Here is a 17,316-nt window from a genome sequence, read left to right as displayed (position 1 = left end):
GAAAAATTACATTTCCACATTAAAATGTATTAAAATCACATTCTCCCTCCATTTAAAAAATCCAGAATTAATAACTGTGCAAATATTTTCTTATATCAAAAGTTTAACTACTGAACACACGATGTCTCCCGGCTCAGTGAGTCCCCCCTCCAGTGTTTGTGCACTTGTATTGTTGCATACTGGATCAGCAAGTTCTGATCCACATCAACCCTGTGACGAGTTCTCTGTGTGGTTGTTTGCTGAATACATTGCGTCTTCACACATTTTTGCTTTTTACTCATTAATCTTATCCCGCGTCCATCCAGTTGTCCCACAAACCCAGTAAGTGCTCTCCAGCCCAAATCCGCCGTCTGGCCTCTCAGGTGGATGGTTCTCGCCTGTGGGAGACTCACCTGCGGCCCATCCTGATAGAGAGGCTCCCAGGAACACAAGGCAGCCTGGCTGTACAGCAGGTGTGTGTGAGAGTATTTATAGCCCCCTCCTCTTTATACATTCTCCCTTAATGTTCCTCTTTAATGCCCCCTCCCCTCCTTCTTTCAGCACATCACCTCCACTCTGTCTTCGCTGTCTGCTGGCTGGGCCATAGACTTAGACTCCTTCCAGTCTTCGACCCCTCGTGGCCAGGTGGCGTTCACCAACATCGTAGCCACTCTGGACCCTTCGGCCCCTCGCAGGCTGCTCCTGGCCTGCCACTATGACTCCAAGGCTCTGCCTCCGGACCCCCAGGCCCCGGGGAAGGTGTTTCTGGGGGCCAGTGACTCGGCAGTGCCGTGCGCTATGATTCTGGAGCTCGCCACCTCTCTGGACGCCCAGCTTCGATCATTCAAACAGCAGGTGTGTATCGTAGAAATGTGACCACCTGACCTGAATAAAGTTAGAGTTTGAACATTGTTGGGAACATTTGGGATAATAGAAGACCACAACTCAACAAAATATATACATAGGTCTAGTATTTATAGACATTTTACATATTCTATCTTTAAATGCTTTCTTGTGTTCCTTCCAGTGAGAGAAAAAGTCTGACATGCTGACAAATGTAGTTTTTCTCTTTTTCCCCCCGTAGACTCTCATTTCCCTCCTTGCCTCGCTGCCTGCAGTATAGGAAAGAAAACGCTGACTCCAGCCCCTTATTTTCTTTGCAGCAGTCATCTGTATATAGCAGTATCTCTCCAGAGGCTGTGATTTATGTAGTTACTGTAGGAGAACACACTGCAACATCACTGCGGAAGGAGAACCTGGTCTTCAGTGTATTTTAATTTGATTTCCTCCTCCAGAAACTTCCAGTGTCTCTTCAGCTGGTGTTCTTCGATGGGGAGGAGTCCTTTGAGGAGTGGACCGCCACGGACTCGCTGTACGGCTCCCGTCACCTGGCCGAGCGCATGGCCAACACGCCTCACCCCGCGGGCTCCACGCGCAACACCATGCTTCAGGCTGTGGTGAGGAAGCAGAAATACACGCCCTTCGTGGTCTTCCTCGATCCAGACACACACACACACACACACACACACACACACACACTCTAAATTATGTATGAGGCTGAATTTAGCGACTGCCTGCTGAACAACACAGGCCGGTTTTACAGTAGCAGAAGGTCTGTCTAACTAACTCAGTGGTTCTCAACCTGGGGTCTGAGGACCAACAGGGGTCCGTGAGGAGGTTCTAGGGGGTCCACAGAAAAATGGGAATATTTAAATATTATTGAATTGACTAGAAGTTAATTAAATAAGTTATGTAATAACTAAATCTCATCAGGCGGGACTATTTCTTAGCTGATGTGCATCAATACAGGGGGTCCTTGCATGTACTTTGATTAAAAAGAAACTCAATATTCAGCAGCCTCTCTCTCTCATTAACTTCCTCTCCAGGACCTCTTTGTGCTGCTAGACCTGCTCGGCGGTCCTGACCCACTGATTGCCAATCACTTTGATAACACGGCGCGCTGGTTCGACCGCCTGATTGCTGCAGGTAACCACCGCCTGTACCTTTTTTTTTTTTCATGTATATTTAAAATCCCTAATCTGTTGAACGCCCTAACTCCGCCCCCTCGTCCCCTCAGAGAAGAGACTCCACCGACAGGGTCTTCTGACGTCTCACCCCTCAGAGCAGACGTATTTTAGGAAGGACGTTTACCTTGGACCTGTGCAGGACGACCACATCCCCTTCCTTCACAAAGGTGAGTGAAATGTATTACTGCAGACTGAAAACTGCACCACAGGACGTATGTGGTCATAAATAATATAAATACATTCAGTCATCGTCCTCGTCCTTCCTCTACAGGTGTCCCTGTGCTACACGTCATCGCCACTCCTTTCCCACAGTTCTGGCACAAGCTGGACGACACAGAGGAGAACATGCACCGACCCACTGTGGTGAACCTGACCAAGATCCTGGCTGTGTTTCTGGCTGAATACCTCGGCTTCTGAACACCAAACGCAGTATTCGTGCTGAAGATCTCTTATGTTTTTTTTTTGTTTTTTTTACCCCACACTGGAGTGGTAAGTGCTGTTTGTCCCGCGGATGACAAATAAACAGCACACAGGAACCAGCTCAAACTTTACCAAAGACTCGGGCCATGCTGGACTGACCTCGTCTCTGTGGTTTCATGTGAAGAACAAGGTGGAGACCCCATGTCTAAATGCCCCCGGCGTGTGATGCGGACAGAAAGAGTCTTACATAAAATGTTAATAGTTGTGGTAAACATGGTACCGGAGGAACAGTTGGGAAAGTCTGTGAATTCATTTTTTTTTGTTTCATTCCTGTGAAGAAGAAAAAAAAACAATAGCCGTAGCATTTATTGACTCCGTTAATATGATCAAGATGCACTAACGTCTTCTTAAAGACGGACTTTGTAACCAGCTGCTGTGAACACTGTTCATACAGTGACAAAGGTGAGCGACAGCCAGGTCATATCTGTGAATATTATATATTATATTGACTTTACCTTCACTCGAGTGATGTCCTCTCGGCCTTACAACCTGCTGTTCTTAACTCTGCTACCTATTACTGTACGGCTATATATTGCACATTTTGTGTCAGAGTGAAACCTCTTAAAAAGGTGTAAGTGAAACGTCTGCAATAAAGTTAAAGTTTTATTCTGTTTCACTTAGAATTTGATGACATTTTAGGGACGCCAGAAACACTGGAAAATGCTGTTCGGTAACCGATATAAAACATATTCCCAGCCCGTCTTATCTTCCCTGTAACAACCTGATTGTTATGAATGTTTTGATACCATGTGGGAACATTAATAATGAGTTAGAGACCCTCCAAACATCACGGCTTTACAGCAACGTCTCTGAACTGGTGTGTTATGTTTTGTGTGGTGTTCTGTATGTGTTCAAGTCACGGGACAATATCTGCTATGTTGTGTTTGTTTTACTGACACCAGACAATAGACTTTACATTAAAGAAGAACTGTTACACCAACACAAAGTCACACAGTGAACATCTGAAGGCCTCAGTTGATGTGATGTAGAGGGGGTGGTGGGTGAGAGAGGGGTGGAGGTGGATGGTACTGGGGTTGAGGGCTGCCAGGACATGAACAATCATTGTCAGAGGAAGGGTAGAGCTCTCCTGAGGTTCCTCCAGAGGAAGGGTTTTGGAAACTGAATGAAGAAAAAGACAAGAGTAGATCATGTCTTTATTTAACCACCAGAGGACGCTGTCATATTGTGTAAAAAAAGGAGTAAAATTAGACAATTTGTGCAACAGGAAGTTAAAAATTAAACCATTACAGGACAACGACAATTAAAACCCAAAAATAATCGATGGACCACTAAAGTCTGTGCAAGTGTTTTAATTAATTATTTTAAGTCTACTAACACACAGCACTGGGTTACCAGGGTTACCAGAAAATGAAGAGAAGTTGTGTTTTTTTTTATCAGTTGAGAAAACAAACGGATGTTATCTCCTAATAGACCTTTTTCACAGCAGCCATTTTAACGTAAAATAGTAGGGTAAGAGTACAGGTGTTACCAATTGCACTAATTAAGGTTGTCCTGTAACAAAACTGAAAAAATGCAAATCAGATCAATTTTACGTAAAATTTACGTCGTTTACTATTTTAACCGACAGCCGTTAAATTAACCGTTAATTAGTTCCTAGAGACAGAACGCCAACGGTTGCTGTGGTCACCGTGTATCCCTCCGCGTCCTGTGGTTTCGGCGTTTACTATCTTGTATAAATTACTTTATCCTGTTTTAAAGTCATCTCAATATTTGTAATATTAGTAAAACAACTTGCTGTTGGTACGTAGGAGAACCGTGGGTTATTAAAATGGGACGATTCCCTACCGGGTGACCTGCTGCCCTGGTACTGACCCGGTAGCCTCCGTGGTTCGGTCCCTCTGCCGGCGGTTCTTGAACCAGTTGCTCACCTGTGTGGTTGTCAGGCCGGTGGCCGCTGCTAACTCCCGCTTCTCCCGGGTAGAGGGATACGGTTTATTATGGTACCACTCCCGGAGTAAACTCCGAGATTTTTCCTGTTTAAGTTGAATAAAAAGTCAAGCATGAATGCAAAGATACACATAAAGAATTAGGGTCTTTATCTTTAACTTTATCTGAACTTTAACTACATCTTTATCAATACCAGAGCTACAAGGTTCGCTTGGTATTGATAAAAGTCACTAAAATACCTGTTTACAGTACGCACCCATATACATTACCATTCAGTGTTTATTCATGGGGAGTTGTTTTAGTAACTTCAAATGGTGGCCAAAGAAAGTGTTTAACTTCTGACAGTTTCCACCAGTGGTGTAAAAAAAAAAAGTAGTCCGACAGGTGCTTATAATAATAACGACTAATAATAATCTGTGTGTTAACGTTAAATACAAATATTAGTCCTGCATTCAAGTTTCACTGACAAAATATACTTATTAAATGTAAAAGTAGTCATGCAAAATGTCTCCTTTAAGATGATTGTATTTTATTGTTATTGTTGATACACTATTTTTATCATTTTACACTTGTAGCTGCTTGATGTGGAGCATCAACACAAGTACAAGTACATAAATCTGCTTGTGAGTATATTAATCTGTAACTAATCACATTCTGGAGGAAGATCATACACTTTGTGTAAAGTCTGCAAAGTAACTTATGATAGCCTAATTACAGAAAAGTACAATATTTGCATGCTCAAGTATAATACAAGTAAAACTGTAGTTGATTAAATGTATGTACTTATAGGTACTTTATACCACCGTTTACTGATAGCTAATCAATATTCACAATGTTAAGATCACATTTTTCTACCTTGAAACAGTAGGTGGTCTCCTCTCCATCCCAGATTGTGTGTGGTAGAGGGAACTTTCTCCTTACGCGATACTTCCCCACAGCTCCCAGGGGTCGGCCCTTCTGCCTCTCGGCCTCCATGTAGTGGGCTCTGAGCCACAGCTGCTGCAGGAGCGGTTGGCTGCGTGGGGAGAAGGGGAAGCCCTTTAGCAGGGTGTAGAGGTCAGTGAAGCGACCCTGGTGAAAGGCCACTGCGGCTTTAGCCTTCAGTACACTCTCCAGCTCCCCGGGGCAAGGAGAAGAGGAGTAGGAGTAGAGGGAAGGAGGAGGAAGAGTGCGGAGGAAGCCAGCAAGACGATCCATGCAACCGGTCTGCAGGAGGACCTCGCACACACAGGCCACCTGCTCTGCTGTGAAGATCATCGCTATGGAAAGAGGATGGTGGCCCAAAGAGTCTTGAGATGTAAGTTGAACCAAAGTCTGTGTGGAGATATTGTCTAACAACCTCTCTGAAGTTTGACCTGCGAACAGCTGAAGCCTCTGTGGAGCATTGTGGCTCGTCTGCAGACGAACAACACCTGGAGTGAACATGCATGTGTGTTTATCATGACTCATCATGCCCGGGCAGAATCAAATCGCAGGTAACCTGAGACCATCAGGGTTATAACAACACACCATGCATCCCGCCTCTTCTTGTACAAACAGAGTGAGGATCTATTGTATTGGCACTCGCCCAGAGAGAGAGAGAGAGATGGTTTTGCCTTGCAGAAATAAAAAACATTTACATAACATTTTCTTGCCAAATCAGAAGCCAAATCCTCAGAAACAACAAAGTTTTAGTGCCAACAATAACCCGCAGTGCCACCTTGTGATTCATGAGTACAAGCAAAACGAGAACGCTAACTAATACCAGATCTCTTTTTTGTAAATGTAGTTTATTACAATATTATGTAATATAAAAAATAAAATGCATTTGAATACAAAAATGAGAAAAACAAGAACCTTGAATGACAGATACAAATGATCCCTTTCATAACAATCAAAATACATTATCTTTGGTTACATCTGGAGTCATATACGTCCTGTGTCAGGTAGGAGGAGAGTAGAAACATATCCCAGGCTACAAACAAACAGGGCTACAAATGTGCGTAAGCCCACAGAGGCTTTAATGTCTACATACTTTGGTAAGAAATGGCTCATATAAACAAACGCAGGCTACCGTATTTTACATATAGGACACATTTCCCTTTACCCCTAACTACTTTAAATGTTCTGATTTGTTTTTTTTAACTAAAATTGATTTGTCCAAGCCATTTAATGATCTACCCAAAGGCCACAAATTACCTTAAATTTTATTAACAAGGGGTGACCTACTGTATTTTAAAATGACCTATCTGCCATTAAAATAGCAGTAATCTTAAGATTGTAAAACCTCAGCTTGCACAACAATGTGACCTTCCAAGTGAAAATGAATGTCATTTTCTATCCGCTTTATGTCTCATTTGTTTCAGTTAAAACAAGAAACCGATTGATACGTGCTTTAAATAGATTAAATGTACAAAAAAAAGACAAACAACAAACATACTAATAAAAAAAAAACCCACAAAGGCCATTATTGTAACTAGACGTGACACTGAAGTGTATTTTTTGTGTACCATAATTGGCCAAAGGTTTGACCGCTACCTGTGTTATGACAGTGCAAAAGCTCATATGATGACAGGAAGTTTTAGGTTTAAATTGACGGAGGTGTTCCATCAATTTATGACAGATTTCATCAGGAAATCAGTATCCTGCTTTCTGATTTACCTCTTTAGCTATTCTGTCAAGTGTGTGTGTTATTAAGGTCAAATTAAGAAAGAAAATGAAATTTCAGAAAAGAATATGAGTCCAACAACTGTCATAACAATACGGCAGCGCAGCGTAAACATTGTGTGAATGAAAGGTGCAAAATATACAAACAAAAGAGGAGCTAGAGTTGTGACTATGCAGCCAACACTGCCACATTATGTTTCAATGGAGATAAAAAAACACATAAATGTGGGAATTCAGAAAAAAAAAAAGTCCATAAAGTGAATCCCAAAATTTGGTCGGGTATATAGCAATTGTAAAACTGTGTAAAAAGTCAAAACATTTCAAAAACATCAAACCTGTAAGCTTTAAAATAAGGCACTTATCAATATCAACAAACAGATATTTTGGATGCTTTTGACAAACAACAATATCACTATGTGGGCTCACAGCAAATATTTTAGTGTAATGTACTGTCATGCGCATTTAAAAAACGTTTTATCTCCCAAGTGTACTGGCTTTTTAACTCAGCCATTGTGCCACATAGTGTCCTATGAAGAAACTAAACATGCATTGCATAGAGTATAGACCCTTTTATTTCCTGTGTTATATTTGTACTAATGGAGGGCAGAATTCTCTCTTAAAAACTGCATTAAATCAGTTTACTGATAAAATGAAGTTAGGCTGCGTGTTTCAGCCCCAGACTTCAGTAATAAAATACTGTTTTATAGCCCTTGAAACGATGATGTTATAATGGATGAGGAACAATTTCAAAGGTTTCACATAAAACTCAACTTGGTTCTGTGAAGAATATAATCTTCAGTATATTCCTGGAGTGCTGTCAGAAGAAATATATTGAGGCGGCTGTGAACAAGAAAAAGAACATCCTGAATGTCTGAGCTCTGGAGAGGCAGGCAGTACTCTTATTTCTAGATTTTTAAGCCTTTGCCAGATACTTCGGTGTATTTTTACTAACTACTTCTACTGCCAGCAGGAACCCCAGACATCTTTTCCAAGTACAGCTGAACTCGGTCTGCAGTCCACAAAACTGCAAAGAAGAGCTGAGAGAATAGGCAAAGCCATCGTGCCTTGCATAATAGTCTTTTTTTTTTTTCTTTTAAAAAACACACCAGGACCTGCAACTGGGCCAAGCACACTAATCTGAGTCAGTCTTCTGTCTGGATCTGATAAAACAGGAAAGGCACGTACGGACAAAAACCTCTCAGATGCAAAATCTTATAAGGCAAACCCCTGTAACTCTGCCTATCCCTGTGAAATAGAGCTGCAGAGGGTTTATCTCAAAAGTGGCAGCTAAGACCATGATGGTATCAGTCCCTAATGAGAGAGCATCATTGTTCTGTTGTGAAAGACATTTCTCAGAGGATTGACAATGTGGATTAAAAAAAGACAGCAGAGTCAGTAACCTGCTGTATGTTTCATTGTTTTTTTGTTTTTAGAGATATGGGGTTGCCAACTAGCAACGTAAACAGACTACAGGCCCAGCTCGTCATCCACAGGGACCGACTGGAGCTGAGTAAGAATCTTGGAGTCCCCATCCATCTCCTCTGGATTCCCCAGTGCCGAGTTGGCTTCCACATCGTGCTCTGACGAGGGACTTCCTAGAAGCAGCGACTCTCCTCCGGGTAGACCTAACAAAGCCGGGTCTACAGGTAGGTCCCCCTTGCCGCGGACATCAAACAGAGTTAGACTAGCTGACGTGGAAAGAGGCACAGGGCTCCAGGCTGGTTGGGACAACTGGGTGTTGGGTGTCACTCCACTGTACATGGGACTGAGGGTCAGCATACTTTCTGGAGTAAGAGCGTTTGGCGTCGTGGAGGTGACTGAATGGTCCAGCGTGTGAGGGGAGGGGATGGCGGGTGTCCCAGTCTCTGGAGCACAGTACGGTGGAGACAAGTTGATGAAGTTTAGGGAAGGTGATGTGAGGCTAATGGGGGTTGAGCCGGAGGTGGTGGAAGGCTGGGAGGCTACAGGGGGAGTGGAGGGGGTGAGAATGGGACCATTAGCGGTGATGGGTGAAGCGTCAGGGACTGGTTTGAGGGGCAAACTGGTGAGTTGAATGCCTGCTGGGATGGTCAGAATGAGCTTGCCCTGCTGGACACTCAGGTAGGGGCTTCCACCGAGGAGGAGGTTACCTGCAGCGGTGATAAAGGGAACAATGTCAGAAACAGCAGACGCACCAGTACAGCTTTTAACTACCTATACATGGAGGCAGCAGATTCATTTACAGAGCAGTACTTACAATTACATGTTTTACACAATAAACAGTTGTAATAAAGAATATGTCAATCAGGCATTAATAATAGTCTGTCTTGGTATTCTGTTTAGTTTAATTTATTAAAACTTGTTTGTGTTTTACAATCTGTTTCTCTGGTGTTTTGTGTAAGAACATATTTTTTCAGTTTATTTTAGGCATCATTTCTCAGGTGTGTTATGGATGAAACACTATCTTGTTAATCGATTTATTGTTAGATAACAGTTCATCAGTTGTGAGGGTTTAATTTAATTATGTAGGTTTTAGACTGATGATAACATGATGATAAAACACCTTGGGCTATAGTAGACGTTGTTTAACCTCATTGTGTACTATTTCTATAGCTACTGGCTAAGTGACTTTGCATCAGCTAATCCGTGTAATGAAATGCTTCTTACTTAGATTAGTTAATAGTCATCATGCACCTTCAGTATAAAGAAAAGACAACAGTTTAACAGATGCTATATAAAGAATGAAAATCTTGTTCCTTTCCGAATAAACAAACTTTAATACATAAACTCGCTATTGCAGCTCCAAGTAATTATTAGCTTCACTGTTGATTAATCAGCTGATTATTGTCTCAATTATTCTCATATATCTATGTCAGACAATTGTGAAGAATCCCAGCCCAAATTCATGTCTTAAAATTGTTTTTATCTGATCAATAGCTCAAATCCCAGAGATAATCAGTTTATTATCATATGTGACACAAAAAAACAATCAAATCCTCACATTTGAGAGGCTGGAAGTGGCAACATTTTGGCAGTTTTGCTTGAAAAGTTGTTAAAATTCTTAATAAATTCTGCAAATATCTAATGAACGCAGTGTACCTGGAGGAGCTGAGGGCAGCTGAAGGATCCCAGAGTTGAGGAGCTGCACACTGGGGGCCATGCTGGTTGGGGGACCCACACTCTGAATGGGCCTCAGCTGGTTTATCCTGAGAGGACCCTGAGCGACGCCTGCAGCTGTGGGAGCTGAAGTCAGGATCTGTAATGGCACTCCAGCAGAGGGGATGGAGAGAGAAGGACTGGCAGGTACCACTTGGGGGAAAGAGATGGTGGACGAAGTCTGAATGGGTGAGACTGGGACCAGCTGAGGCATGGAGAGGGGGACTAACTGTGCCGGTGTGGTGCCTTTGGCTTGGGGGACCGGGACTACTTGTGTCGGGGAAGAGATGGAGATAACTTGTGGCACCTGGATTTTACTGGGTGTGGAGTTTGTGGTGTGGTCCCCCAGCTGGTGGTGTGCCGTTCGCTGTGGGATCTGATTGTTGTTCAGCTGTGAGATGGAGACTATGGTTGTGGCACCTTCAGGCAGAGTTGTTGAAGCATCCTGCTGCTGTTGCACCAGTCTGTTGCCTGTGTTCACTGTCTGGGTTTGAAACTGCGGAGCTGGTGTGGTGAGAGGAGATACTGGGACCAGCTGAGGGCACTGAGACACCTGGGCTCCTGATGAGTGCTGGACCAGCTGGGATACTGGTATACCCTGGATGGAAGGCACAACCTGGGGCAGAGAGAAGACCTGAGGGGTGGAGTTGCTGGAGGAAACCACGGAGCTACAAGGGTTTAACTGGGAGCCAGCAGTGGCAAAGACAACATACTCCCCATGACTGGAGAGAGGCATGGCAGAACTGGAGATCACCATGCCTGCGGACGACATAGAGGCCGGGAGGGTGAGGGACTCCTGGTGTTGGGTGTTTTGCGTTAAGACTAGTGAGGGGAGACTGTTTGGGGAGGACAGAGTTGGTGAGGAGGGGGATAAAGATGAAGAAGAGGAAGATACTGTCTGGCTGCTGCCCTCTGAATCAGGGACACTGATGTAATCCGTTGCATTGTCGCTGACCGTCTTGGTTTGCAGAGGAATAGAGATGATGGATGGATGGTTTGAGACTGGTGTGGTGTTAGTGCTCAGAACAACCGCTGGAAGACTGCTCGGCTTGGCCTCCATGGCTGAAACCTCTTGCTCTGTCACGGAAACCGCTTGCTGCTGCATACTGATACTAGGTTTGGTTATTACTTGAGCCCCGTTCAGTATCAAAGGAGAGTTGGTTGCAACAGGACTCAGTGTGACTGTCTGGCAATCGCCCAAGCTTAGCCCGTTAATTATGACACCAGCGCCAGTGCTGGAGATCAGGGAATTCCCATTTAGGAGTAATGACTGCGAGGCTGTGAGGAAGCCACCGGACCCGTTGAGGATGAGCTGGCCTCCTGTGCTACAGGGGACGGCAGAGAGAGAGATGATGGACGCCGTGGAGCCAGCAGCCTCCTCCGGTTTGTCAGGGGCGTCGTCCATGGGGCTCGCCTCGTCGTCAGTGCTGTGGTTCCCATCAGACTCACTGGAGCAAAGGAAAAATAAATGGGTTAAATAAAAGGGGAAATGTGTGTGGCATTTAAATGCTTATAAAACACAAGCTATTGATTCCTTTTGTAATTTTATAATCCTTTAAATGTTTTGAATTTACGACATTATGTGGTGGAGCAATTTTATTGTGGCTTTATGTTTACCAAAGCTGTAAAATACAAATGTTTTGAGGTTGAACAAGAGCTGCTTACTTTTACTTTCATAAAAGATTAATCCATCGATCAGTTTCTCAATTAAATGATTAGTTGTTTGGTCCGTAAAATGTCAGAAAATTGAATAACGTTGATCACTGTTTCCCACAACCCCAAATGACGTCACAACCCAAAGTTATTCAGTTTACTGTCACAGAACCAAAGAAACCAGAAAATATTTACATTTAAGAAGTTGAAATCAGACATTTTGACTTTTACTCTTTAAGAAATGACTCAAAACTATTTATCGATTATTAAAATTGTTGCAGATATTAATAGTTGACAACTAAAGGAGTAATTGACTAATTGTTGCAGCTCTACCTTACACAAACGGACCAAGACTCATCTTTACGTATTTCATTGATTTCTGTTCAGGGGCTTCAAATCTGAATATATTATGTATTGTTTGATGCATTCATTCATTTTCTGGTTTACTAAACAGTCCAGACACATTTGCACTGTGTACAATTAGAGCTTTTCCATTAACAGTATTGGAGGAATGTCTGACTAAAATGCAGTATTTGGTATCAGAGAGTCTGTGTACCGATCTGAAACACTGTAATGGGACCCAGGTACTTTACCGCAGTGTCCTATTCACCGTTTTTTTCTCCCAGGATAGCAAAGACAACAATAGTAACTATATAGGCTTAGTACTATATGCTTGTAAAAATAATGTAATATAACATACAGTAAATATATAGATTGGTTTTTAGTTTGTAGTAAAAAATGGTATCTGAACATCCCCAGTTTACAAATATGCAAATCTGATAATGAAAGCAATGCATTTATCTGATGACAAGAAGTTTGTGTGACAAGATTTACACGATAACATCAATTATTAGAGTCAGCAGTCGAAGAATGAAGTTATTTTTCTAAATATCAGATATTTATGAGCTGGGAAAAGTACACTAGAAATTAAAAATGTACATTTTGTTCTAGTTTGCCCACTTTGTGTTGAATAGATGTTTCAGTGGTAAGTAGTTTTAATCCAACCATTCAGTATTATTACTTCCATCATCCTTCTTCCAACTTTCTGCTAAACTCACCAAATTCTGCCAGTAGTTCATTATAAAAGTGTGCAGACAGGAAGCAGGATTAGATTCCTAGAAGCTCTTTTAGGGCCTGTGTTCTGGTTAATGTGTGCAGCCTAGTCTACCATACCAGACCACCACAAACCCCCTCAAGATAAGATAAGTCAGCTGTATTCTCTCTTATCTCCCGCCCCAACCTGCTTAGTAAAATAGGGGCTGTAAAACTCCGAGATTTCAGCCCGTGTGAAACTAATTAAGCAGATTATTATTTGTTTTATTGGTTCCTGTTTACCGCCCCCACATTCCCCTTAGTTTAAGCTTTTACTTAACCTCGGTCACCCTGCAGGCCCCGGGCAGCGGTGCAGGGTTTCAGGAAACTTGAGCCACGGTGGGCGCCTGGATCTCACATTTCATAACAAAGCAACATGCTCCTGGTCTCAGACCTGTGTGGCTTTACTCCTGTCAAAAGTCAGCCCCTCTGTCCACCCTCTTAATTCATGCGATGTTATTTTTTTTTGTAGTTAATTATATTACTTTGAAGTGTAATGTGTACACAGTCTCTGTGTGTCCCCCTGTGCAGGCCTGTAGGTCTTTGTTTACCATTAGGGTTTTGGTCTGGTGGTTTCAGTGATAACTCAGAGTGATCGTTGGTGTCATAAAACAACACAAAGTAACAACCCGCTCTCAGATACACAAATGAGAGTTGAGGACAGCTGTGTGTAGCCTGTGACTTTTCACCAAGCTCAATCTATAATGCAGTAAATGTGTTTGCGGTGTTGTTTTTGTTGTTGTTGTTGTTGTTGCTCTTGCCTTTTGCTGTGGGTCCCGGACGGGGTCCTGTCCCTCTGCCTCCGGTTCTTGAACCAGTTGCTGACCTGTGTGAGGGACAGTCCGGTGACTTTGGCCAGGTTTTTCTTCTCGTCCGGAGTGGGGTACCTGTTGCTCTTATAGCACTCCTTCAGTGCATTGCGGGACTTCTCTTTAAAGCAGTACACGGTCTCCTCTCCGTCCCAGATGGTCTTGGGCAGGGGGAACTTCTTCCTGAGCCGGTACTTGTCCACTGCGCCCAGGCTGCGGCCCCGGGACCTCTCCGCCTCCTTGTAGCGGGCTTTCAGGTACAGGTCCTGCAGGAACCCATGGTTAGACTGGTGGAAGTCGTGGCTCTCCAGGATGGCGTACAGCTCCTTGAATTCTTCCCGGTGGAAAGCCACCAGTGCTTGGGCCTTCAGCAGGGTCTCGTTGCCACGTAGCAGCTCGGACGAAGGAGGTATGGTGGATAGAAATCTCCACAGGCGATCCACATTGCCCGCCTGCAGAAGGGCCTCGCAGAGACATGATACTTGGTCAGTGGAGAAACTCAGAGCCGACTTTTGGAAACTTTGGAGTAATTGTTCCGAAACTTGGACCGGATCTTCCTCTTCTTTGGGCTCCGCTGCCGTTGACTCCTCTGGGCTGTTCTCAGATTGTTCTGTAGACTCCAAAGACAAGGAAGCCATTTTTACTTTAACTTTTTTTTTTTTTTTCTCCTCCAGTAGTTCCTCCTCCTCCTCTCTCCCTCCCTCCCTCCCTCTGCAGCGCTGTGCTCTCTCCCACACTGAGCCAGTCGGCCAAACCACAACTGTGTCTGCAGACGACCAGCGATCACGCCCCTTTTAGACACTATGTACTGCCTTTGTTCAAAATTACTATTTAGATTAACCTTTGTGTGTTAGGATATTTAAACATTAACATATTTATGTCCTAACTCATTTTTTACTAGCTCGTTCCTCTTCAGTAGGGTTTAATTTCACAAACATCTGACTAATGTGGTAGATGGAACAAGTATAGGGAGTAAAAGTATGAATGTTGTAATGTTAAAATACTCCTCTACAAGTACTAGTCATGCATTCATGGTTGTACTTCACTAAAACTACACAATCGGTTGCAAGAAAAGAAAGTAGAGCGCTATTAATCAGTTAATTAATGAAATATTTTAAACCATGAATCATTTCAGTCACTTTTCAAGCTAAAATGCTAAACTTCCTCTGGCTCCACCTTTTAAAATGTGATCATTTGCTGCTTATAAAAAGGATTTATCGACTAGTGCAGAAAACAATCACTAGGTTAATTGACAATGAAGATAATTGTAAATAGACATACTAATTAGCCCCTGTCAGATTATTATATTATCAGATTATTACTGGTGTGTTACTGTGTAGGCAGCTGGTGTGCAGTGTTTCCCTCTGAAGTGTATTTTTTTTTTAGCAATTCTTTAGCTATTAACTGATTGTGTGAATGTTCAGATTTATATTCTGTCAATCTACTAATCAATTAATTGATTAATTGTTTCAATTCTACTGCAGTGCTCATATCTCAGCCAATATCTATAATGATGAAACACTTGTTTTTGATAATTCTTACTACATATTTATTTTAATAGCATCCTTAAGAGATTCTACATGTAGCCGTATCCTGTATGATTAACAATTATTATGGTTCTTTTTAATGGCAGATGTCGAGATTCAATACACACCAACACTGCTGTTCATCCAGTAACATGTAAAAGAGTTTTGATGTTTTCAAATTTCATATCATGCACTATATACTATAACATTACATCCCTCAATAGTTTTTTTTTCAGGAGATTAGAGAATGCCATATGATATTTATTCCCAAAAATAATAATAATAAAAAGACAGTGTTTGTTTAAGTATGCAGTCATCCCAGTTTCCCGACCGGATCCTATGGTTTGGTGTGTCTGCGGTGGTTTCCTAATGCAAATACTTTCACTGGAAACACAAACAATTAAGCCTGCACTAACACAGCCGGTATTATTTGCATTTGTGACATGTTTGATGTTTGTTTGTTTTACAGCAGGTGTGCAAAACATCTATTTAGACCACTTTAATGCTGTGCTATCTCTTCATTGAATATAAAGTGGCAATACTTTCTGTATATCGGACAAAGGTTTTAGGACGAGTACAGAAAATAAATGACGTAACTAGATTTTAGCACTGTTACAATGACAAAAACTGAAGGCTTTTATTTGTATGTACAGGCCTTAATCTGAAACTCACACATTAATGAATAAAACAACACTTCTTTATGATAAGATTCAAGTGCCACATACTACATGTGACCTCCAGGTGAGGTGTAAATAAGGCCAGGCAGGTTTGCAGACCTCTGTCTCCATCAAGGACCATAGGAATGTGGATCTTCACTGTGGACTGTGGGTTTGTCTCAGCCCCCCTCTGTACTCCTCCCTGCCGGGGGTTTTGTTGTAACTCCCTGCTTTGTTTGATCTTTTATCTGTCCATACATGCTCTAGTCTGTTATCTGTGTGGAGAAATACTTTTGTTTTTTAAAATGATTAAAGGAAAAGACTTGTTTTTCTGGCAGGGAGATTGTTTCCTGTCATATAAAATAACTAAATCTGCAGAATTTTTTCAAAATAGATGATTTATAAATGACAGCTAATGCAGCAATATGATTTCATATCCATAACACAGTATATAATAATCCTTTAAATGATAATAATATAATATTCTGTAACTACTGTAATTCTGTGTGAGTGGAAACCAAAATGATAATGGTCTTTTGTTAGAATTGATCATTACTGAGGCGTGGATTCATTATGGCTGGAGATAAAGCAGGTTATTAGCTCAAACATGTAGTAATATAAAGTGCAGGCCTATAATTGCTTATTACAGAGTTGTTAACTTTAAAACAACAGGCAAAATGCCTGGTTGCATCATGTATCCTGTTTAAAATACTCCACACAATAAACTCTGTGGTGGTCTTCATGTTTTAGGCTAGAAGATAGCGCCACCGTGTGTTTACATCAACCGTCACAGTCACTCCTGTCTTATGATTGGTTTTCGAGTCTGTCAATCAACCGGTAAGTGGGCGGTGCCGCGGCCCCTTTTCCCTTCGTAACGTAACACCATTGGTTGAATTCATGAGCTCTCTGCTGTGATTGGTTCTTCCCTGCCCGGGTTGGGCAGAACGTTCCAGAAAGTTGGGCGCAGCAGCAACTGCTGTTTTAATGTGGCACAACCACAGCAAGTTAAACACAACTGGCGACATCTGCTGGGCGACCTACGGTACTGCTCTGGACGGATTTAACGTGAGACCGTGATGACAGAGTCTGAATATAAGCAGTTTTCACTGGTTTCAGTATATTTCGTTCAATAAAGTTTGTGTAAAAACTCGGATCGCTTTAAAAACAGAGTCAACGGCTCTAATTTCTACCGTTAAATACTGATGACGCCTCCCCTAATGTGACGTAGCGAGGTGGGGCGATGAGGCGGTCACGTGTTTTTCTTTTGGCGTGGCGAAGCAACGCATCAAACAACGAGCTGCGACACTGAGAGCGCTGGTTACTGTGTCGAGTGGGCTTCTTCGAGCTGAACACCGCCAGAAAATACATGTAAGTAAGTGAGTGGCCCTCAGTGGGTCCTCAGTGG

At 42.5% G+C, this 17,316-nt stretch overlaps 4 protein-coding genes across 4 annotated transcripts in view; 2 read left to right on the top strand and 2 right to left on the bottom strand.

Annotated features, from left to right (window-relative positions):
* qpctla (glutaminyl-peptide cyclotransferase-like a) overlaps positions 1–3,398 on the top strand; it is a 4,780-nt gene extending 1,382 nt beyond the window's left edge. Inside the window, exons 2-7 of the mRNA XM_035679828.1 lie at positions 306–452; positions 541–834; positions 1,275–1,436; positions 1,866–1,965; positions 2,057–2,173; positions 2,278–3,398. Coding sequence (XP_035535721.1) covers positions 306–452; positions 541–834; positions 1,275–1,436; positions 1,866–1,965; positions 2,057–2,173; positions 2,278–2,423 — 966 coding nt within the window. The 3' untranslated portion in view covers positions 2,424–3,398. The remainder of the gene's footprint in view (positions 1–305; positions 453–540; positions 835–1,274; positions 1,437–1,865; positions 1,966–2,056; positions 2,174–2,277) is intronic.
* A 48-nt stretch (positions 3,399–3,446) lies between these two features.
* Positions 3,447–5,848, bottom strand: six9 (SIX homeobox 9). The gene is made up of 3 exons (XM_035679829.1): positions 5,250–5,848; positions 4,320–4,480; positions 3,447–3,605 (listed from the first exon to the last, which is right to left on the bottom strand). The coding sequence occupies exons 1-3, from the start codon at positions 5,844–5,846 to the stop codon at positions 3,458–3,460; spliced, it is 906 nt and encodes a 301-aa protein (XP_035535722.1). The 5' UTR covers positions 5,847–5,848; the 3' UTR covers positions 3,447–3,457.
* A 303-nt stretch (positions 5,849–6,151) lies between these two features.
* On the bottom strand, positions 6,152–14,407 carry six5 (SIX homeobox 5). Its single transcript, XM_035679827.1, has 3 exons — positions 13,682–14,407; positions 10,119–11,623; positions 6,152–9,169 (listed from the first exon to the last, which is right to left on the bottom strand). Exons 1-3 carry the CDS (start codon positions 14,365–14,367, stop codon positions 8,508–8,510), a joined length of 2,853 nt encoding a protein of 950 aa, XP_035535720.1. The 5' UTR covers positions 14,368–14,407; the 3' UTR covers positions 6,152–8,507.
* A 2,713-nt stretch (positions 14,408–17,120) lies between these two features.
* The window catches only part of tbcb (tubulin folding cofactor B), a 5,054-nt gene continuing 4,858 nt past the window's right edge, over positions 17,121–17,316 (top strand). Inside the window, exon 1 of the mRNA XM_035679826.1 lies at positions 17,121–17,279. The gene's annotated coding sequence lies outside the window, so the exon portion shown is untranslated. The remainder of the gene's footprint in view (positions 17,280–17,316) is intronic.

Source organism: Morone saxatilis, unplaced genomic scaffold (assembly GCF_004916995.1).
Source record: "Morone saxatilis isolate NCDOM2014 unplaced genomic scaffold, NCSU_SB_2.0 Contig8, whole genome shotgun sequence".
In the NCBI taxonomy this organism is placed as follows: Eukaryota; Metazoa; Chordata; class Actinopteri; family Moronidae; genus Morone; species Morone saxatilis.
The sequence above is the reverse complement of the archived record's forward strand: the minus strand, read 5'-3'. Positions and strand labels throughout refer to the sequence as shown.

What these genes read in the sequence shown, in the direction of transcription:
- six5 (XM_035679827.1), bottom strand. Translation starts at nt 14,367, where the DNA reads ATGGCTTCCTTGTCTTTGGAGTCTACAGAACAATCTGAGAACAGCCCA. An exon ending in TCCGGGACCCACAGCAAAAG is followed by an intron (nt 11,624 to 13,681) that starts GCAAGAGCAACA and finishes CCTTTGCTCCAG; the next exon opens with TGAGTCTGATGGGAACCACA. An exon ending in GCTGCCCTCAGCTCCTCCAG is followed by an intron (nt 9,170 to 10,118) that starts GTACACTGCGTT and finishes TCACCGCTGCAG; the next exon opens with GTAACCTCCTCCTCGGTGGA.
- six9 (XM_035679829.1), bottom strand. Translation starts at nt 5,846, where the DNA reads ATGATGAGTCATGATAAACACACATGCATGTTCACTCCAGGTGTTGTT. An exon ending in AGACCACCTACTGTTTCAAG is followed by an intron (nt 4,481 to 5,249) that starts GTAGAAAAATGT and finishes CAACTTAAACAG; the next exon opens with GAAAAATCTCGGAGTTTACT. An exon ending in CGAACCACGGAGGCTACCGG is followed by an intron (nt 3,606 to 4,319) that starts GTCAGTACCAGG and finishes TTCTTCATTCAG; the next exon opens with TTTCCAAAACCCTTCCTCTG.